The 23,404-nt window shown below is 35.8% G+C and overlaps 1 protein-coding gene across 4 annotated transcripts in view; it reads left to right on the top strand.

Annotated features, from left to right (window-relative positions):
• Eea1 (early endosome antigen 1) overlaps positions 1–22,231 on the top strand; it is a 131,242-nt gene extending 109,011 nt beyond the window's left edge. For all 4 annotated transcript variants that reach the window (XM_063255293.1, XM_063255291.1, XM_063255292.1 and 1 more), the window contains 8 exons: positions 8,733–8,915; positions 14,318–14,503; positions 14,650–14,781; positions 15,643–15,828; positions 16,686–16,924; positions 17,165–17,285; positions 17,901–17,999; positions 18,710–22,231. In XM_063255293.1, the coding sequence (XP_063111363.1) occupies positions 8,733–8,915; positions 14,318–14,503; positions 14,650–14,781; positions 15,643–15,828; positions 16,686–16,924; positions 17,165–17,285; positions 17,901–17,999; positions 18,710–18,832 (1,269 nt within the window). In that variant the 3' untranslated portion in view covers positions 18,833–22,231. The remainder of the gene's footprint in view (positions 1–8,732; positions 8,916–14,317; positions 14,504–14,649; positions 14,782–15,642; positions 15,829–16,685; positions 16,925–17,164; positions 17,286–17,900; positions 18,000–18,709) is intronic.
• Positions 22,232–23,404: the final 1,173 nt, after the last annotated feature.

Genomic DNA, 23,404 nt, shown 5'->3' with positions numbered 1-23,404 from the left:
CTATTAACAATGTCCTCTGCCTTCCTTTGTAGACAGTTCCTCCCCTTTCGCTTTCATAGGGTGTATTGTACATGTTAGGTCCCACTAGTTCCTTTAGTTTTTAGATTAGGGGGGCAACTCGCTATTTAGCTAAGTGGTTCTGAGCTTTTTTACCCCTCGGCTTGATCTTAAGTTGTATTCATTTACCTACTAAAGCCTCAAGGTTTTCCTTCCTTATAGCTGAGTGATTCTTCACTGCACAAAAGTGTCATGTCTTTCCAATCTGTCTGCAGCTGCTGGACGAGCTGCCCCTATTTCTCTCTGGTTCTCTGTTGCATAGAGTATTGTTTTCTCATATTTGAGTTTTGGTCCATAAATCCTCTTTCAGGTTAATTATGTTTCCTATACAGAGCATCTCCATGGACCCTATCTTCTGATCTACTCTGCCTGTGTTTCTTTTTGTTAGTGTATCAAAGCCATCTATGTTAGAGATTATAGTCAACCTTCTCTGCTTCATTTCTGCTATGCTATTTTTCTGCCATTGGTTTTCTACTTTTCTCCTTCATTCCAATGCCTCTCTGCTACTATTCCTGAAATCCTGGTGTTTTTTTTTTTTTTTTTTTTTTTTCCTTTCTCTAGAATGTCCTTCAGTATTTTTTGTAGGGTTGGATTGGTGGTTACTAACTCCCACGGTTCCTCTTTGTTATGGAAGCATCTTGTTTCTCTATTAATTTTACAGGGTACATCAATCTTGAGTTGGAGGTTATTTTCTTTTAGGGCTTGGAATACTTTGCTCCAAGCTCTTCTTGATTTGATGGTTTGTGTTGAAAAGTCTGTTGTGATTTTGATGGGTTTTCCTTTATAGGTGATCTGTTTCTTTTCTTTGATGGCTTTTAATATTCTGTCTTGTGATGGATTTCTGGGATCTTGATTATTATATGTCTGGGTATAAATCTGTTTTGGTTGTAGCTGGCTGAAGTTCTGTATGTCTCATACATCTGAATATCATTTCCTTTTCCTATGCTTGGGGAGTTTTCCTTAATTATTTCTGCAAATAGTCTTTGTATTTCCTTTGTGTTTACCCCTGATTCTTCACTCACATTTGTTATTAAGTTATAGATTCTCTTGTCTTCTTCTAGCCTTTGTATTGTTGCTTTCTGGTTCCTTGTTATTTTTAAGAAATCTTTCTTTTCATGATCACGCAATGCAAACCTATCTTCAAGTTTTATTAATCTATCTTTAGTTTCTTTCAGGCAGTTTTGCCAGCTTACAATGGAGTTTTTAATTTCCTAGTAATCTCTTTGAATCTGTTGCATGTATTCTATTTTTTTATATTCTTCATCAAAGGTTTCTTTCCTTTTTCTGTGTTCCTCCTTTCTTCCATCTGTGTCTTGTTGAGAGGTGCTTAGCATTTATTTTATTGATCTTCTTATATCTTGCTTTACTTGTATTAGAATTTCAGCTTTGAGTTCGTCTATAATGTCACAAAGATATTTCTTTATGTCAGTTGATGCTGTGTCTGATATTGCATGTTTGCTGCTCTTGATATCTTCTGTATTTACCTCTCCTGGACATATTTTCCCTGGGTTGGGGGCTGCAGGCTTTTTGTTGTTTCTTTGTCTTGTCATGTTTCTGGTTTCTTCCATACAGGTATATGGTGGAGCTCCCAGCCCCTTTCCCTATTGGTTATGGTTCTTCTGAACCATGTTGGCTTGGGATCTCTGCCCTTTCCAGTTTGCTGTTGGTCACTGAGGTGCAAGCAGGAGCAGTGTAGCCGGCCCCTCCCCTCTGAGCCAGTCAACCAGTGGGGGCCTTCAGTGTGTGCTGTGCAGATGTAATCAGTTCGGGACATCTTTGGAGAAAATTTCGTTCCTGGCAATTGGGTCCTGGCCAGGGGCATGACCCAGCCCAACCAGATCCCACCAATCTGCTCTGGGCAGGAAGCAGCCAACTGAAGTCACTGCCGTTCCTTGTTCAGGCCTGTCCTGCCTGATTCCAGTATGTCATCCATTCGGTCACCCCCGTCTCACGGGAGAACCAAATTCCAAACAGTCACTGCGGGTTAGTGCAGGTCTCCACACTGGCTCTGTTCTCTGTTGCACTCACCAACACCCGACTTGAGGGCAACCTCAGCTCCAGTGAGGGTGCCATGACCGTGATTCTGACCGGCTCCAGTGAGAGTGCCACGACCGTGAGTTGGACTGGCTTGGGTCAGAGAGTGTCTGGTTCCAGCCTTGGTCCATGTTTTTCTTTTTCATTCTTTTTTTTTCCCTTAGTTTCTTCCTGGGTCATGAGAATCCCTCTCCTTTTATCCAGTCTTCTCCGATGTGGTAAATTCTAGCATCTGAGCTGTTTTTCTCAGAGAGGTTGTTTAACTTGCTACTTACCGATCTGCAGTCTTCGCAAACCTGAATTTCTCTCCACCACAACTTTGTTGTCGGGGAACTCTTAAATTTATGGTACTAATGGTTTGTATAATAAAATGAAAGTACATTTTCATGAAATAACATTTAAATAATATTTCATGTTAAGGCAGTTATTCAAGCAGTATATGTAGTGTACTAGAAAAATTTTAAAGGAATTCAAAACAAATGATTCTTATTAAGGGAAAAATAACAAACATCACAAAGTAGTATATATTTTAAAAATTCAGTAGTGTCAGATTTCTCTGTTTCACTCTCTTTCTCTCCTCTCTCTCCTCTCTCCTCTCTCTCTCTCTCTCTCTCTCTCTCTCTCTCTCTCTCCTCTCTCTCTCCTCTCTCTCCTCTCTCCTCTCTCTCTCTCTCTCTCTCTCTCTCACTCATTCAACAGGGCCTCCCTAAATAGTTTGGGCTGATTTTGAACTCACTGTATAATCCAGGCTGGCCTCAAGCCTGTAACAGTCCTTCTGCCTCAGCATCTGACTGCTAGGTTTATAGGCATACACTATCACGGCCACTAGTAGAGTCACATTGCTTTTACTGTATTTGATATTTTTAGCTGCATCAGAATGGTTTCTAATCTATTAAATGCATAATTTATTCAAACTACTAGAGTAAAAGAAATTCAAATTAGAAAAACATCAGTACACCTTGTATGTTGATCAGTGTTTTATAACTATTATTCTGTATTACAAAGGCATAGTTTCCTAATAACATAAGCAAGAATTGACTGTGTGTTATGTATAATAAAAAACCAGGATGTAATTATCATAATGCGTATTATGTCACACACTTTGATATCTTCACATACAAATATTTCCAAGAACTTCATTTTTTTTTCAAATCCATTTTATTTCAAAGAGAAAAAAAGAAAAAAAAAAAACCCTGAAATTTCAAACATGTCAGTTGGGGGGCAGCAGTGGTACATGTATTGCTCATTGTTGCCTGCAAATCATTCACCCAGAGCACAAGACATCTGCATTCAATTGTTTGAACAATATCAGCACAAATCTTTCTCTTCAGTGAACTTGGAGAAAGCAGTGTAACTATCTTAACTATCTTTTTTATATACATATATATGTATCTGCATATCAGTATACTCATGCACATATACATATTTCAGCTTCTCAATTACTGAGACAATGTTTACAGGTGTGCCTTACTTATTTTGCTTATGCGTAAGATCTTAAGTTGCATGCATTTACCTATAAAAGTCTCCAGTTTATCCTTGTTTATAGCTGAGTAGTACTCTATTGCATTAAAATACCATGTTTTATCCAGTCCTCGGTCAATAGGCATTTAGGTTGTTTCCAAGATCTAGCTATTACAAACTGTGCTGCTGTAAATATGGGTGCACATATATCACTGTGGTGTGGTGTTTTTTTTTTTTTTTTTTTTTTTTTTTACTTGGAAGAGGAATAGCTTGGTTGAATAGGATCTCTAGTCTTAGTTTTTTGAGAAATCTCCACACTGATATCTATAGTGTTGTACCAGTCTACACTCCCACCAACAGTGGAAAAAGATTCTTTTTTCCCTATAGCTCTTCCAGCATTTGTTATTGGTTGATTTCTTTATGATAGCTGTTCTTTCTGAGGTGAGATGGAATCTTAGTGTTGTTTTAATTTGCATCTCTCAAGTCACCAGTGATGTTGAACATTTTTTCACAAATTTATTTGCTGTTTGTATTTCTTCACTTGAGAAGTGTGTGTTCATCTCAGATGTCCATTTTTGGGCTGGGTCTTTAAATCTGGGAAGACTGTCTTTTTTTCGAGTTCTTTATATGTTCTTGATACTAATCCTTTGAGGAACAGCTGGAAAACATTTTCTCCCACATTATGGGTTGTCTCTTCACTCTGTGGTTGGTTTCTCTTGCTGTGCAAAGGCTTTTCAGTAGGTTGAGATCCCAGTTTTTGATTCTTTGTGATAATTCCTGTGCAATCAGGGTCTTTGCCTACACCAATCTCTTCAAGAGTTTTACCCACTCTGTCTTCCAGCACATTTAATGTTCAGTTTTAAGTTAAGATCTTTGATCCATTCTGATTTTAGCTTAGTGCATGGTGAAAGATATGGGTCTAGTTTTAATTTTTGGCATGTATAGAGCCAGTTTTTCCAGCACAAGGTTATTGAAGAGGCTATCTTTCTTCCAGTGAATGTGTTTGGCATCTTTGTCAAAGATAAGGTGGCTCATTGTGTCTGAAGTTGTTTCTGCTTCTTCTAATCTGTTCCACTGATGTTTGGATATTTTTTTCTAGTACTGTTTTTATTACAGTAGCTTTGTAGGGTAATTTCAAGTCAGGGATTGTGATGCTCCTATCTTGTCTTTGTTGCCCAGAATTGCCCTTGCTATTTTAGGTCCCTTCTGATTCCAGATGACTTTTAGGATTGTTTTCTCTAATTCTGTGGGATATACTATTGAAATTTTGATTGAGATTGCATTGAATCTGTATAATAGTTTTCAGAGTATGGCCGTTTTCACAATGTTGATGCTTCCTACCCAAGAGCACAGGATACCTCTTCATTTTCTAATATTGTCTTCAGTCTCCTTTTTCAGAATACTGTAGTTTTCAATATAGAAGTCTTACATTCTTCATTAGATTGATTCCTATGTATTTCATTTTTTGGATGCTTTTGTGAAAATTGTTGTTTCCCTAATTTCTCTCTCAGTGAGTTTATTATTTGTATACAGGAAGGCTATTGATTTTTGAGTGTAGACTTTGTATCCAGCTGTGCTATTGAATTTGCTTTTTAACTCTACCAAAAAAATTGGTAGAGGAGTTTTTGGGGTCTTCTATGTAGTGTCATGTCATCTGCAACTAACAATAGTTTAACTTCTTCCTTTCCTTTCTTTATTTCTTTCTCTTGTCTAATGGCTCTGGCTAAAGTTTCCAGCACTATGTTGAGTAAGAGTGGAAACAGTAGACGTCCTTGTCTTGTTCCTGATTTTAGAGACAAAGCTTTCAGCTTTTGTCCATTTAGTATAATGTTGGCTGTTGGTTTGTCATAGATGGCTTTTATCAGATTGAGATTAAGACCATCTATTCCAATTTTCTGTAGAGTTTTTATCATGGATGGATTTTTGACTTGTCATTTTTCAGCATCTATTGAGATGATCAAGTGATTTTTGTCCTTGACTCTGTTAATGTGTGTTGCACTTACTGATTTACATATGGTAAACGATCCCTGCATCCCTGGGATGAATCCCACTTGCTCATGGTGTATAATCTTGATGATTTGCAGTGTTGAGCTTGCTGGTAGCTTATTGATCTAATGACATGACATACTACATAGAAGACCCCCAAAACTCCACTAAATGCATCTACATTTATTAGGGAAATTGGCCTGTAATTGTCTTTCTTAGTTGAGTTCTCCTCTGGTTTTGGTATCAGGAGAATGCTTGCTTCAAGGAATGAATCTGGGAGTATTGCTTCCCTTTCAGTTTCATTAAAGAGTTTGAGAAGTAGGGTTAGGTCTTCTCTAAATTTCTTGTAGAATTCAACAGTGAATCCATCAGGGTCTGGGCTGTTCCTTGCTGACAGGTTTTTATTTACATTTTCAATTTCATGTTTTGACATTGGATTACTTAGGATTTTTATATCTTCTTGATTCAAGTTTGGTATTTTGTATGTATCTAGGAATTTGTCCATTTTTTCTGTATTTTCCATTTTATTAGAGTTCAGGTTTTCAAAGTAGCTGTAGATGATCTGAATTTATGCAGGGTCTGTTGTAATTTTACTCTTTTCATTCCTAATTGAGTGTGTTTGAGTTATTTCTTTTTTTTTCTTGATAAAGTTGGCTAAGGGCTTGTCAATTTTATTTAATCTTTCAAAGAACCAACTCTGATTCACTGATTTTTTTGTGTTGTTTTTAGTCTCCTATATGTTAATTTCTGCTCCGATCTTTATCATTTCCTCCCTCGTATGAGCTTTTGGCTTAGCCTGCTCTTCTTTTTCTAGAAGTTTGAGGTTCGATATTAAGTTATTTATATACATCTGCTCTGTTTTCCTGACATGGGTATTTACTACTACAAATTTTCCTCTTAAGACTGCTTTTATTCTGTTAAGTAAGTTCTGGCACATTGTATTGTTGTGTTGTAAAAATTGTCTGATTTCTTCTGTGACCCATTCATTGGTCAGCAGAGTGTTACTTAATTTCCATGTGTTTATGAAGAAATTCATTTTTATAGCATCATAATTTAACTAAAAAATATATAACTATTGCACTTTCCCTTGACATTATAATAGTCATTAAAATTAAGATTTCATTCAGGTTTAGTAGGTGATTCTCAAAGAATGGAGATTTAGAGACAGTGTTCTTGTTGGTAGTTCATTTTTGTACAAGTACCTAGGTGCCAAAATCAGGGGCATACTTCTTGACACTGAGGACAGTGTTCGGAAGTGTTGGGTCCATAGTCAGTATTTTCTGGGATTGCCCTGTTGTAGGATATGACTTCCTAATCTCAAATAGCTTATAACTAAATGAGAAAACAAGTATGAAAACAGAATGGAAACTGGAAGTGTGAAGATGCAGCCTTCCTGGAGAGCTTTGTGGCACTCACTGAGGTCAGCTTGCATGCCCTCCTAAGAGGTGACCGAGATGCTAGCTACCAGACTAACCTCTGAACGGAAAGACTGGGCCAGTGAAATTCAGAAAAAGGGAAAGCCATGATCAGAAGAGAAGTCTCACATGAGCTCAGGTGCTCACTCAGCTTAGGTCTGGAGACACTGTTGTTCCCAGTGTGACAAAGCCATGCTGCTTTCCCAGGGAGACAGCACCAGAATCTGTGTCAGTATTAGCAAACATTCGATAGATCACTGGTGAAGATTCCAGCCTAGCCAAGATGTAGCCACCCTGTGCAAAGCATGTAGATAGTTGGTGATGTCATTTATTGGCAAAAGTAGCAGCTCTTTAATGTATAGGGTTGCTGCCAGAAATTTAAGTGTTCTGCTTGAAATAGGTATCGGTTTATTGTTCAACTAGAGATAAATTTTAGAACTGTTTGTAAGAAATGCTTAAAACTGGCCCTAGTTGAGATCTTTGAAGGAGTGTGTGTACAATATAAGATTTGAAACTCAGTAACAAAGTATTTGAAACTCAATAGCAGTTTCACTGGACTAGTGTTTATTTCATTTTTAAAAGTTTTAATTGATACAGTAATTATAATACAGTATAGATGAGGTATAGTGTAGTAATTGTGCACATGTATGCAAGATTTAATGATCACAGAGCAATTAGCATTCCTGTCTGCTTAAACATTTGTCATGTCTTCATGTTGGGAAATTTCAAACTCCTCTAGTTTTTTATAAAATATATAATAAACTATTGTAAACTAGAGTCCCTCTGTGGTATTATGAAGCGCTGGAATTTATTCCTCCTGTCTAGTTGTAGTTTGCTTCCCTTATCCAGCCTGTTTTTACCCGTTATATCCTTACCCTTCCTAACTCTGGTGGCCATTATTCTACTCTCCACTTCTGTGACAGGTAGTGTGTTTAGTTTAAAGCCCATGTAAGTGCTGTGCTATGCTGTGCTTCTCTCTCTCTCTCTCTGTCTCTCTCTCTCTCTCTCTCTCTCTGCTCTGTCTCTCTCTCTCTCTCTCTCTCTCTCTCTGTCTCTGTCTCTCTCTCTCTGTCTCTCTCTCTCTTGATTTGTTTTGAGACAAGGTCTTACTATGTAGTCTAGACTGGCTTTGAAACTCACTACGTAGTCCAGGCTGGTGTCAAATTCATGGCAGTCCTCTTGCCTCAGCCTCCCAAGTGCCACCACATTGCCTGCTTGTTTTTCATATATTTTAACTATATCATAATGTCTATGTGTCTTCCAAATCTTGAAAACTAAGGAAATGTAGAATGTAGAAAAGTTTGGACCTTTGTGAGACTTTTTGCTTATCTTGTTATTAATAAACTTCATGGGGTATTCTTAAACTTCCAAGAGTACAAGCTGTCTATGTCAACACAACATACTAATGACGTCTTAATTTCTTTCATGAAGTTTCTCTTAGTTTAGGCTTAAAATATGTCTTCTGAGACACCCAATGCTTCATCTGCCATCAGACTATCGTTAGCGTCTATCTCCTGAAACTTTGTACCTGGCACTTTCCAGAGAAGAGCTTTTTATTTTCTTCACTTGGTTTTGCATTTTATAGTTAAAATTGAGGTGTGTTGAATTTTGTAATTCTTTCACTTTAAGTATAAAGCAAGTAACTATCAAAGTGGAATTTTAGGGCATAAAAGTACTTCAGCTTGTTTTCAGAATCTTCTTAGTTGTGTGAATTTCATTTTGTATCTGTAACTGGGTTTTTATATGCATGTTGTTTTAAATAAACAATATATGTTTCAGGCAGAGCTTGAGAATAAACTACAGCAGCAGTCAGTGCAAGCAGCCCAGGAGCTCGCAGCAGAGAAAGAGAAGATAGCAGAGTTACAGAATACCTGTGAGACATCCCAGGAGAATCTAAAACAGCTTCAATCTGACTTCTACGGGAAGGAATCTGAACTTTTAGCCACAAGGCAAGATCTTAAGGTAAAGTAAGCTGTACTATGTCACATAAACTCAGCAAGTTGTTTGTAGACATTCCTTAAATGATTTGTTTGTGCCCTTATGGACAAGGGAATGGTATTTTTGTGATGTATGATATTTTTAGTACTAAATTGTTACTTTTGGATTAGCATATTTTTTTTAAAAAAGTGTTTTTTATTGTAAGAAAATACTGATGTACAAAAATTTGGGCAAATGTTATCTCTGTAATTTGGTGCATGTGTTAATTGTTACATCATTAACTTATCAAGGGATTTTGATGTCTTTATTTGAAAATAATCTCAAAATTGGGCAATTGTTAGAATTAAGGAGTTTTAAATAAACCACGTATTGTGACTTGTCAGACAGTACTGACTTAGTTTTCAAAATATGTCAACTTCCCAACATTCCTGGAAGGCCTGCTGATTAAAATTAGGAGATTATATCTGAAATTCAGTTAACTTTAATTATCTAACAATGTATAGAAATTTTGCTTTGGGTTACACTATTGATTAGATAAACCATCACATTAAATGATGGGTATGGAAAAAGGTTAAGCTATTGTTAATATAACATTAAGGTATCCATTCTTTAAGGCAATGGAATATTGATGTTTTCTCACAAAAGATCCAGCCAGTCCTTGCCCCCTTCCCTGCCCGCCTCGCAGAGGTGAAATACCATGCTTTCTGTCTCTTTCTTGTGTTTGGGATTTTTGTTTATTGTAAGGTATACTATTGATGAATTCTACTGAGAATCACAATATTAAAATGTTTTATAAACACAATGTATGTATTTTTTTCATAGGCTCTTTCAGGGATGGTTTTATGAAGGATATAGTACTTGCCAAGGTCCTGAAGCATGTGTGCAGTTTGTGCAGAGCGTATCAAGCAAGATCATTTTGCTCTGGGGCGCTTTGGAGAAAAGTTGCCTCCATGGGAGTGGGCAAAAGAGGGCACAGTGGCCTTGGTGGATGCTGGTCTCTGTATGGAAGTTAGGCTGCAGGAGTAAAGGCAGCTGAATTTTATATTTGAGGAAAAAGTGAAGAGTCTTGCCAGAGAGACAAAAGGAAGAAAACTCTTAGGAAACCACCTAGAGTGGTGTAAAGAAGCTTGGATTGAGGAGGAGGAGGAGATTAGTTAAGACATAATCTCTCTTCATAAATTTGAGTAATCAGAATCTGATTCATTTGGTTAGCACTAGGATTAACGTTAAAGAACATGGAAAGAAGAGATTAATGAGGGACAGAGGTCAAATAAAGGGGCCGAATGCATAGTAAGCTGCAAGGGAAGCGAGGGAGTTAATGATAATTTGACAAAGAAGTATGAAAATTGGGTAAACAGTTTCATAGTGCCAATAGTAGTGTACACTGTAACATACTGTACAGAGAGATAAAAGAAGGTTAAAATTAGCAGGAAAAATAGGAAACCATATTTATAAGAAATACACTCAGCATTTAAGTGGTGTTAAATTATCATTTCCTTCACACTTGTGGAGGAATCTGGACTTAACCGAAAGGCAGTGAGGAACCATGGAAGGGTGCTCCTGAGATTTGTATTTCAGGCAAAGGGCTGGCTCTGGAGGAAGCAGTGGTGTGTGGGCACATGGAAGAATGTAGAGGACACTTTATGTAGTCCAGGTGCAAAATGGTGATGGTTTGGGCTGGTAATAACAGTAAGGATTGCAAAACATGGGTAAATTTGAAGGATATTTTCATGATAGAAAAGCTGAATTGTACTGATTGATGGTAATGGTCCTCTAGAAATCACTCTTTTCATACTGATACATCATTTACCCAAAGTTTAAGCTAGAAATAGGACTTACAGTTCTTAAGTGAACTTTCACTAAGTCAACAATAATTTTTCACCTTTAGTTCTATTGTACACTAATAATTTCATACATGAAAAAATAATTCAAATGTAAACATGAACAAGAAGAGAAAGCAGAGGGACAGGTTGGCGTAGCATTTTATAACCAAGAGGCCTCAGGTAAGCCCTGTTTTTGGCAGCCTGCTTGCTTGCTTGCTTTTTTTCCAAAGAGAATAAAATAAAACAATGCAGAGCAAAGCAGATCAGAACAGAACAATGTAAACTCAAGATTTCAAAACAAGACAAGAGGAAATCAATAGTGGCTAACATAATGTCTCTTGTTTTCCTCAAAATAGTTGTCCATACCTTTACATGCAATAAAAAAAATAGTGTAAATCAATAAAAACAAAAGAATGAAATCATTGTGAGTCTTCAAAACCAGACAATAGGAAATCAACAATGGCTACCATAATTTGACAGCCAACTTTGACAGGTGAGGATAGACCCAGTGCTATCCAATAATAGAACCATGGTTAGATCTTTGTTCTTATTTAGAGCCTTCTGTACTTTCATTCACCACCAGTCCACTAGATGATTTTTTTTTACAAAATAAACTTTTTATAAATTCTGTATTAATGCTTCTAAAATGAGATGTCTATGAGCTACTTAGTAAATTAATTTTTTTAAAAAGTCTAAATTCTAAGAAGTTTAAATGGCATTTATAGACCAAAATAAGAGATAGTCATCAACCATTATTTTTCTTTAGTGGCAGTGACGTTATATGTTACTTATAAAAGAGAAGCAGAGATTGAGAAGCGTCTCTAAACTGATGCCTACTAAGCCAAGCCTGCCTGCTCTGGATGGACATTGAGCTTACACTTGGACACTAGTGAGATGGAAGGCAGCCTATCTGCTCTGTGCTTTAGCCCCATCTGCTGGAGCATTTATGAAATACTTTATTGACTGAATATTCCATGTTTGTTATATTCTGTGCTGGTCTTTGTTGTTAAGAAAAGGTACAAGTCAGATTGTTTGTTTGGTTTTTTGTTTTTTTGTTTGTTTGTTTGTTTTTGATGTCGGGGATTGAACTCATGACCTTGAGCCTGCCAGGCAGGCATTTGTGCTTCTGAGCTACACCCCCGGTCCCCAGATTTTATACTCAGTGATGTGAAAATTCTAGGGTAGTAAGTTGGAACTAAATATAAATCTTTATAGTCTAATACCACATCTCATGCCATTTTATCAGACATCAAGAAAAAGTAATAACTAAAATTTTAGAGGTTTTATTTTGAAAGAAGAATGAGAATGCTTGCTGAATAGACAAAAAATGATGGCTAACCCAAAACACTGTGAAACTTCTCTTTTGCTGGAGTGCTGTAATGTGATGGGAGAAATCGGTGTCAAAGTTGGTAGTTCACTCAGGGATACACTTCTATTGCAATGGGAATGAATACTTTAATGGTAATTCCAGCAAAAGCATGGGCTAGAAGAGGGAGGTTACCCAAAGGAAGATAACGCTGAACAAAGTTAGCATCTACAACAAGAAAGGTAAAGCAGCAGTCTATAGTAAGAAATATAAAAAGAACACCTAAAATGCATGGCAGTGCACCATGGACAGCATAGATGGGTGTTCAGAGGCAAGAAAGAGCAGTTCCTGCAGTCAGCTTCGAGAAGGACTTCATGAAGCAGTCCAATTTAAGTTTGACCATTAAGAACTAATCATATAGGCTGTGAGTTTAAAAATTTATAAACCATGTTTTTTTGGACCATTTAGAATTATTGTGGAATATTAGGATACTATTGTTTAGTATTAGGATACTAAGGCTGTAGTAAGCCTTGGTATTCTTTAATATTAGATTAGGACCACAGTTAAACTAGCAGTGGTTGCCATAGACCAATAGACTAATTAATGTGTTATTCAGCATTTCATTGCTCTGACAAAGCACCTGAGATAACAATTTAAAGGGGGAAAGATTTACTTTGGCTCAAGTTTGAGAGGTTCCAATTCAGGGTCAGCTGACTCCATTCTTTTTAGGTGAGTGACAAAACAGAAATATCATAGTTAAAAGGTGTGGTAGAGGAAGTCTCTTTATCTAACGGTAGGCAGTCAGCAGAGATGGGGAAAGACCTAGAAGAAGGCACTGAGAACACAATACAGACCCCACGGTCATGTCCTGTGACCTGGTCCCTTCAAGTTGGCCCCGTCTCCTGTTTCCGTCATCTCGCAGTAATGCCTGCACAGTATGGATCTGTCAGTGGGCCAATCCACTGATGGGGTTGGAACGCTCATGATGCAGTCCGTTTTCAAGAGCTTGTCAGCTGGCAGCCAGCCTTTAGTGCATAGTCCTTATGAGAACCTTCATATTTAAACGGTAACAACCAGGCTTCGCAAGTGTTACTCTGTTCATGTAAAATTGCTCTCACCCTTTGTGACACACAGGTCAGTTCTCAGGTATTCTGGAGCCTTCTGTAAACCATACTCCACAGAGGGTACTGCACTCATTGTTTCCTGTGCATTTGGCACATAGGTATTCTACCACCTGTGCAGTTTCTGTTTACATGATTATCCTGGTTTGTAGCTTACTGAGCTTACTCCTGTAGGTTAAGGGCCATCTTATACTCTCCTGTTATGCCTTAGCAGTGTACACAGTAAACAGTTGTCTGGTTGATAACGAACTAGATAACTTTAGGTGAAAAAAAAAATAAGCTTGAAGGGGTTTAGTGTTCTACTGATAGCCATTTAAAAATTTAATTTATATCAGAAATAATTCTAAATTGAGTTACTGGTAAGGAATAAACTTATTTTTTAAAGTTGTAGCATGACAAGGCATATCATAGAGCATGCTATATGTATATATGCATATACACACACATATATTGTGTCTTTTATTTATTTTTTACTGTGTCTCTTTTAGAATTGTTTTGTTTTATATCTCCTGATCTCTTTTCTCCATATGTTTTCAGAGTGTATCAGATATGGCTTATACTGATATAACATTCCTCGCAACACCTTGCTAGTGTTAAAAGTGTGATGAGCACTCAATAAAGTTTTAGATTACCTCTAGAAGTTTTAGAATTAATATTTCTAAATATTTTGTATCATTAATATTTCTACATAGGCATAGGAGTTATTGTTCCAGCATTTTTCTGCATGAGTTACTGAAAGGCATAACGTACTGTCTTTATATAATACAGTTATGTGCCACATGTTTCAGTTGGTGACAGACTGCATAGGCAATAGTGGTCTCAAAAATTATCATGGAAGTGAGCAACTCCAGTTTCCTAGATTTTTCCTGGACCTTTTGTATGTTTAGGTGTGTTGACCGCAGTACTTAGCATTGTCTTATAGCTCCCAATAGTATTCAGTACAGTAATACGCTGCACAGGTCTGCAGCAGGTGTGGAGTAGATGGGCCATCTGGCTTTGGGTAAGTTCACTGTGTGATGTTCAGATGACAAAACGAGCAAACGGCGATGCCTGGCACTTGTCCTCATTGTTAAATGATACGTTACGGTGTCTTACTTTCTGTAATACTTATATTAGCTGGGTTTTTTGTTGAAATTTGCTTAAAATGACATAGAGTAATTAGGAATTTTTTTTAAGTCTGTAGAAGAGAAGCTTTCTCTAGCACAAGAAGACTTGATTTCAAACAGAAATCAAATTGGAAACCAAAATAAATTGATTCAAGAACTAAAGACTGCCAAAGCTGCTTGGGAGCAGGAGTCGGCAAAGAAAGAGCAACAGTTGAAAGAACAGAGTAAAGCATTACAAGATACGCAAAAAGAAAAGGTGTGTTTGTTTTTCTGATTTAAATTCTGAGTTTTAGAGTGCCAGACTTAAAGATCATCAGGTCAAAGCACTTAGTTAGTATGTGCATTGCTTTTATTTTCAACAGCTTTAAAATTATTGTTTAATAAGTCATTATTTCTCCACAGTCAATGAAAGAAAAAGAACTACTGAACGAAAAATCTAAATTGGCAGAGATAGAGGAAATTAAGTGTAGACAAGAAAAAGAAATCACTAAATTAACTGAAGAACTGAAGTCCCACAAACAAGAAAGTATAAAGGTATGTTAAGATAAATCATTTTCTTCCCTTTTATGCTGTATCATTGTCCTTTAAACATATATTGTGAAGAGATTGATAGGGAACATGCTCTATGCTAGGCCAATTGTTTTTAACGAATAGTTTTGCCAGAATACTATTCGACGTATCTATACGCACATTGAAGCAATGCTACTTTTGTTTTCAGATTACTAAATAAAGCAAAGTAAGAGTTTAGATTTCATCAAAATGGTAATAAAGATTGATGTTCTTTAGAAAATTATGCCTGTAGGTATGTAAAAATTTAACATTTTAAAGATATTCTGCTTTTTTCAATATTTTTGTACTGTATCAATTATAAGACATCAATTGAAGACTTTTTATCATTTGCTTTAAAAAATGTTATTTTCTCAGAAAAAAAACTAGATTCTCTCTTGAAAGTGCTCAGACCTTTTATATCTATCATTGTACCTAACATTTTGCATCATAATTTATTATGTCCTGTCCTTCTGTTCCTCTGGAATGTGAGTTCCTGAGAGCAGCGAATACACACACACATATGCCCTATATCCTCAGTACATAACACAGTGTCTGATACCAAAATGATGACTGCCGAATGCTTGTTAAGGGAGAAAGGGAAAAGAAGGGAGTAGAGATTTTTTTCCATATATTGTTAGTAGAATCAAAACATGTGCACCCCACATATCACTGGGATTAAATGCTAACCGAGCGGGAAATAAATAGATGTACTTTTTAACCTCTTGTTTCCTGAATTTGGAGACTCACACAAGGATCGAATTCTTTGATGTGTAAATTGCATGAACTTCAGCTACTTTTTGAAATATTTACCATTAAGGATAATTTGTATCTTGGCCTTTTCAATAGGAGATAACAAATCTCAAGGATTCCAAACAGCTTTTGATTCAACAGAAGTTAGAACTTCAAGGGAAAGTAGATTCCCTGAAGGCGACTCTTGAGCAGGAGAAGAGAAACCAGCAGACGCTGAAAGAGCAGCTGAAGAAGGAAGAAGATGACCTCAAGAAGGAGTTTAGTGAGAAGGAAGCTCAAATGGTCAGTGCAGGGTTTCATAACAGCGGTTTAAATCAGTCTTCTTTAAATCAGAAAGCTTTTTTCTACCTAGAAGTTACAGCTGGAATGCTTTTTTAACATTTTAATTCTAAAGAAAGAAAACCTGATTTGCTTAAATAGCTGAAGTGTGATGAGAAGTATTCTGTAATCGTATTTTGACTTACACAAGTGAAGATTCAATTAAAATATAATTTTAAAACATTTTTATTGCTGGACCCAAATAAACCCATGATCAGATAGACTGAGATAAATCACATAAAATCTAATCATGTTAAGCTCATTTGTTTGGTCCAAGTGAATGCTGGTGAAGGGGAATGGAAATTTCAGTTTGGAATTACAGCAACAAAAGTCTGCTTTTCCTTCCCTGAGTTGTGTATGCCAAGGGGGAAGCATCTGGCTTTCCTTTATTGAATTAACTCCAAATAGTCCCAGATAACTTGATGGCTGAATGTTTTAGTTGAAAACTTCCCTTTTTTAGTTCAGTGACTCAAAGGCCTTGTATTGTTCTTCAGCAGCTTCATAGAGAGATTAAAGAATGTAGTGAAAGACATAAGAAATGCCAGTTTTATCTCTAGGGTATCCTGCAATCCCCGGACCATCACTTCAGTGTTATTGAAGCGATGTATTGGTGCCCATTCAAATTAGACAGCTCGTGAGGAACTGGTTTTATTAGGGCACAATGAAACATTTCCCTGTCTCTTTTCTTAAAGAAGCAGTATATTCTGATATTTTAAGTTCAATAATTATTCTGATATTCTGATATTTCAAATTCAATAATTAACTCATTTATTTCACACTACTTTTGTAATAGGTTTTCTTTCTACTCTTTCTTTTCTCAGCATTCGGAAATAAAAGAAAAGGAAGCAGGAATGAAGAAACATGAAGAAAATGAGGCCAAACTTACCATGCAGATTACAGCATTGAATGAAAACTTGGGCACTGTAAAGAAGGAGTGGCAGTCCAGTCAACGGAGAGTTAGCGAACTTGAGAAGCAAACGGATGACTTACGGGGTGAAATTGCAGTCTTAGAAGCCACGGTTCAGAATAATCAGGATGAAAGGAGAGCACTGCTAGAAAGGTAATTGTTTAGTAAAGTCAGTTTATTTTTGTTATAAGGGATAAAGATTTGTCATACTCCACATTTTTAGAAGAGAAAATAGGTAATTTCAGTGCATATTTAAATAACCATCTCAAATTTGACCCTTAAAGTAATGTATGGAAATTAATGTATATTTAAAATTACTAATGTTCATTTAGTTGTTTCCCAGAGGGTCTTTATGATTTATTTAAAAATGAATTTTTTCACTGTTTATTCCAGATGTCTTAAAGGAGAAGGTGAAATAGAAAAACTTCAGACCAAAGTGTTAGAGTTGCAAAGAAAGCTGGATAACACGACTGCAGCGGTGCAGGAGCTGGGCAGGGAGAACCAGTCCCTGCAGGTCAGTCCCCTGGTGACTCAAGGCGGTTTCATACTCTAAAACTGACCTCTTAGTAAAAAGCATATTTTCACCTTTTAAGGAAAACCTCCAGGGATAGTGGTGTAGTTAAAGAGCCATTGCCTGGCATCTGCAAAGTTCTTCATTATGCAACTGCAAATCAAAAACAGTAAAATAAAACCAACAGAGCCTCTCGTTTGTTTCAGGGTCACAGAGATTAGTTTGAGAGCCATGTCATTCATAAGCTGTCTGTACAGGGAAAGAATTAGAAATTTCAAGAATACCAAGTCAGTGTGCGTTGGAAGAAGCAGCAGTCTGTGTTCTCAGAATCCGGGAGAAACACTTCTTAGAGTTAGAATGGAGGGGAAATCATCAAAGGCTAGAAATTACTAACACATCTTAGGAATTAAATCTTAGTTAGCTTTCCTTTGTTATTGAGATTTATAAATGCTACTATTTTTGACAAATGGAAATTGAACAAGTTACGATATTTCTGTGTTTTAAATTTTTATTCAGTGTTGCATCTAGGTAAAATTTTATAAATATCTGACATCTTAGTAGAAATCCATTATTCTTTAAAATGTTGTGTAATTTGTTGAAACTTTTTTTTTTAAACAGATCAAGCACACACAAGCACTGAATAGAAAATGGGCTGAGGACAACGAAGTACAAAACTGCATGGCCTGCGGGAAGTGCTTTTCAGTCACAGTGAGACGGGTGAGTGGTTCTGTTCCCAGGTTGCGTTTCTGATTCCTCAGTCACCAGTCTTTAACTGGCAAAATTGTTCTGCATTTGACAGGTTTTTAAAAAAAAATTTCTACTTAGAGGTAAATTTTAGTTTCCATCTATGTATAAGAAGTAAACTTCATGCAGTCTAGTTCCTAGTTAGCATATGTGTTTTCAACTCAGTCGTTTCTTTTCTGTAAATGACTTTTCCTATTCGGGGACAGCTGTTTTCTGAACCAGTGTGTAGATAATAAACTCATGTGTTTTAGTCAACTTTAGGTGCTTTGGAAGGAAGAAAAAGGCAGAGAGTATTCAAGAAATCTATTTTAAATAATACCATCATTTTAAAATTCCGGCTGAAGGCATCCCTGAGATCGTTGGTAAATTAGAATAGTTTCACATTTGCTAGGGATGCTTTAACACTTCACAGTGCCTTCTTGGATCCTTGAGAATTTCATGGTAAGAGTCACATAAAATGTTTAGCATGATATTTATATATAGGGAGTGTTCAAATCGAATGCAACAAGAGGTTGAAGTTTATGTCTTGAAATATTGTGTCATTAAATATTAGAGTAACCACTGGAAAGTTGGCGTACCTGTATACTACTAGTATACTGTTTAGTTTGTAATATTCATCTAATTCTGTGATGCTTTTGGTACAGTTTTTAAGCTTGAAATTGTTTGATTTTTGTCATCTGTAGCATCATTGCCGACAGTGTGGAAACATCTTCTGTGCTGAGTGTTCAGCCAAGAATGCCTTAACGCCTTCCTCCAAGAAGCCCGTGCGCGTCTGTGATTCATGTTTCAATGACTTGCAAGGGTAACGGGTCGCCATGGCATACAACTGTGTTACGCTACGCCAGATTTTCAACACGTGTGCTTAGGAGAGGTCTTGGGACTGTTTGATTTGGACTTCGGCTGCAATTCTAGACCAAATTAGAGTTCGTATATTTTGGAATGTTATCAATATCAAGTAAAAGTCTTCTATTTTTGTGAGGCTTGGATTCATCTTCATTACCTTTTTCCATTTAACCCCTGAGATAGCTTTCATGCCAACTCCGACTTAGTCAATGAAATGTAAATAAACTTTGGACAGAAAATAGCAATGTATTTTTTTAAATATAATTTCATTGTTCACAAATGATGAATACAATTCCATAGCTTACTTCTTTCTCCCAAATTGTATGTACAAAAGTGAACATGAATGATGTTATCACTTGCTTTTGTTGCACAATAACATTAGTTATATTAAATATTCTCTCTGTGGAATCATGCACAGGACTGTAACACTTTCTTTTTCTTTTCTATATAGGTGTGTAGCTCAATTATACTGTTTTGTTACAAATTTACTACTTGGGTGTTCTAAATATAGTTTATGTTAAAGTATATATTAATCATCAGTTCAAATATGGCTTTTGTTTTAACAGTATTGATTAAATTCCTCAGTACATTTTATAAAACCCTCTATAAAATCAGTTTGCTTACTTTGTGGGAACCCCAGGGTTATGTTTCAAAGATTAGGGTTAATTTTTCTTTTTCTTTGTGTCTCTTTTATCTCAGTTTTAAACTTCCACATACTGTCCATTAAAATTCCTTTAAAACCTCTTACTTTCTCAGTTGGAGGAGGAAGAATAGAAATTGTATAGTGGTCTAATTCTTACTTTCTTGTTAATGAGAAATCTTCTGAGATTAGCCTTCATGTTATAACCTTAATACTCTTACCTTTGTCTGCATCTCCAGGAATCTGAGTTTGTATTTTTAAAAGATCTGCCTCTTTTCTTTTACTTGGTTTGATCTTCCCAAGCATAGCTCAGCTTCACTGTAATTGTTTTTATCAATATGGGTCTTAAAGTTAGACATTGCTATAGTCTTATCCTTGAAAACAAAATGTAAAGTGATAGAAAAGATAAAATATTCTATTTTATATTTTAATTTTACCTAACAGCAAAGAATTTTAGAAAATTGTTAAAAATGACTTACTCTTAAAATGGTTCTAGGTTAGAGTTCTATATTAACTGGAAATGTTATCTGCAAAAAATATGCTTGACATTATCTTTAAGTAACAGCTAGAGACTAGTGTATCACCTAAGAAAGATGTATTTAGGAGCCCTCATGTTACAGTGAACACTGAAACAGATTTGCCAAGCACCTTAAGGATAATTAAGAACCTACTCGTATGGTGAACAGTGAAATTGAATTTTAATATTTCATAGTCTTATTACTTTGAAAACTGGAAAACATCTAAAAGCAGCATTTATTAATTTTAATTTATCTTTCTAGAAAAGAAACTTTAAAGTAATACATTCATTCACTGCATTCACTTAATAGCAGAGGATGAGAGTTAATATTTCATTTATAATAACATAATATACACTTGCTTTCAAATATCACACTGAAATGAAACAGTCACATTTACATAATATCTAGAACATAGGTAAAATGATTGCCACATACTGGTTTAATTATTTTAAAAGTAAACCCTGTTGGCAGTAGCTGTTAAGGACATTAATTAAATTTCTGGACTTAGATAAACATACATCTTTGAGCATATGTAATAAATAAATGCAATTTCTATCAAAATAATACTTGGGTAATATAAACAGAGCTATTCATGGATTTTTATATCATAAGTGCTTTCAAATAGTATTAAGTTTATACTTTTACATTCAAGTAACTTAATGAACTTGTTAGCAAAACCCACAGCACCACCATTTTTTTGTTAGTTTTAAGGCAGTAGAACTTTAGGAGAATTCTGGGTGAGAATGTTTCTTTGCTTCTTCTCCTGGGATGCACTGTATTCTGCCCCCTACCCCAGTTCCTACACACATTCACAAAAACATTGTGAAGAAAATAAATAAAACCATGGTTGAGCTATTTTTCTCATTTTTGTCTCATCTCGTTTCATAGATTGCAAATAGTCTATCTACCATTGGCTACTATATGGATAAAATAAGTGAAACCAAACAGTTTTGCTAGTAACTTACCAGCTGAATGTGTTTTGAAACTGAACCTTGGTGTTGTTTTCCCCTCTGATTAAATAGTCCTCTTTTGGGTTCCTATTGGCTCTACATTTTAGGTGTTTGCTGGTACTATCATTTTGTCAGTGAGACAGAGCTGGCAGTTCTTAGTTCTGGTGCGGAACATTGGCATCAAGTCTTAGTGAACTGCAAACCTCAGCATAGAAATGTGAGTTAAAAATCCAGTCTTGCTGGTTAGTGTACAATAAAGTATTTTTAACAGAAAGAAGACAATGCTGCTGGCATAGGATTTGTTTCTTTTGAAGAAAGAAAGAAAGCAGGAAACAAACACAAAACCTCAATACAGTATACAAATAACATTTTGTTCAACTACCTCTTAAAGTGGAATTAGCTACTTTAATAGTTTCCTTACAGTAATGTTAAATAGTAACTGCCAAATTTGTTATTTTCCCATCTCTTTAAAAAGTGTTTATGATTATTTTATATAGTTTTGAGATCTTTAAAGTCACTTTTTTTTAACCTTGCATTTGCATAAAAATATTTAGCTTTTAAGTGGAAAGCAAATTCTGATTATATATTTTGATATTCACGACCTGTTTGACTATAGCAGTTTTTTTTTTAATGCACTTTGGCTATAAAATGGTGGATGATTTGATCCATAAGATTTAAATGCACCATCCATTTACTATTCCGAGACATGAGCTTGATGAATGATATTCTGTAATTATAATGTGCCACACATTACCATGTCTTAATTGCCCTTTGCCTGAATTTTAATGATCAGTTTGTTATTGTTGCAGATGTGAATATTGTGCATACACTTACTAAATTTATGTAAAATTGTATAATGGAATTGGAAATCACTAAGTTCTTTTCATGTAGAAGTGAGCTTACTGTGACATGATGCAGTCATTTGTATGGCATCCTGTACTTCTTCAAACTGGATCATGAGGTCATAGCTTCTGTATATACTTTTGCATGAGTATTTTTTCATTTAGTTTTTGGGTTCGTTGTTTGTATTGTGTTTACTATGTGTGATCATGTAGTTGTGCCTTACTTTGTGAGAGTTTAGCTCAGTAAATACTGTAATTTCTAACCTCAATGATTAGAAGGTTATTGATTATAAATATGACAAATTACCTGACAGCATTTAAATCTGTATAAAGAACAATGGAAGGATCCTTACTGAATTGTTTCATTTGTTTTTTAATGTTAAAGATGATATTAAAACAGTTCTTTCTAATAGATGTGTTCTGTGAACAAATTATTTTGGCTACTTGAAAAAGAGACAAGATCTTAACCATTTTCCATGACTTAATTTATAGAATATTAGAACTTTGCATTTGGATATAGACAATGATTATGTTTTCATGTTCTTCAGTTTAGGATACTTATTATTCATGATCTTAAGAAATTATTACCACCATTTTGCTTCACACATTCATTCTCTTTTCACTGTATGCAATATTGTAAACTTTAAAAAAGTATTAAAGCTATCAAATTAGTCCCTCTTTTCACTGTGTAAGTTTAATCCCCATATATCTACTTGATACTTTTTGAAAGCCAGTATACCATTGTTCTTTTATCCCCCCCCCCGTCTCCTTGGGCACTAGAGTCCCAGAATTTCCTCCCATATTTCATTCTAATTTCTTTCCCACTGAAAAGTTATTATGCATATCCCCAAACATGTAGTAAACATTGTGTATCAGCTACGCTATTTTATGAGCCTTCCAGTATTCCAGTTGGTGACCTATTCTTGAACATTTTACATCCCTTAAGTTCTTTTTGTCTATTTAATAAGATGTAAGAGTGACACTAGATCCTTATATGTATAAATATGTGATTACTAGACTCATGGAGCTAAAGGAATCTTTAGTTGAGCAATCACCTAGTGCTAGTCACTGCCTTCCTCCCAGGTTGATTCGTAGCTCAAAGACCCTGCAAGATGATTGTTAACTTTTTTTTCCTGAAAATATTGATGTTAACCAAAATTTCGTTAGAAATCTTTTACAAACATCTCTGTGCCTTGTCCTAGACATAACTGCTTTCAGTTCTCTCCAGATACTGTCTATAGGAACTCACTTGAACTCTGTTCTCTTCTTTTGTGCCTCCCTCCCCTGACATTTATTCTTAGCTGTGAACAGTAGTTAGTACTTTCCAGATTCACCTTTTCTTTTACTTACCCCTAAGACGTGCCTGACACTACTGTCCAGAGACTGCTCTCCATGCTAGGAGTGTCTCCCTGTCTTTTCTACTGCACTTGCCCATATGCCTTGTTCACATGGTGAAATTTGTGCCCACTTTAAAAAACTTACTGTACAGCTGGCTTCCCCAACCTTCATCCTCTCTGTCTAGTTCTTCAACTTAATTAAAGAAACCATTTAAAATTTCAGTTGTCTTGCAGCCAAATTCGATAAA

Source organism: Cavia porcellus, unplaced genomic scaffold, assembly GCF_034190915.1.
Source record: "Cavia porcellus strain 051 isolate PalLab524CR breed Dunkin Hartley unplaced genomic scaffold, mCavPor4.1 scaffold_8, whole genome shotgun sequence".
Taxonomy (NCBI): Eukaryota; Metazoa; Chordata; class Mammalia; order Rodentia; family Caviidae; genus Cavia; species Cavia porcellus.
The sequence above is the reverse complement of the archived record's forward strand: the minus strand, read 5'-3'. Positions and strand labels throughout refer to the sequence as shown.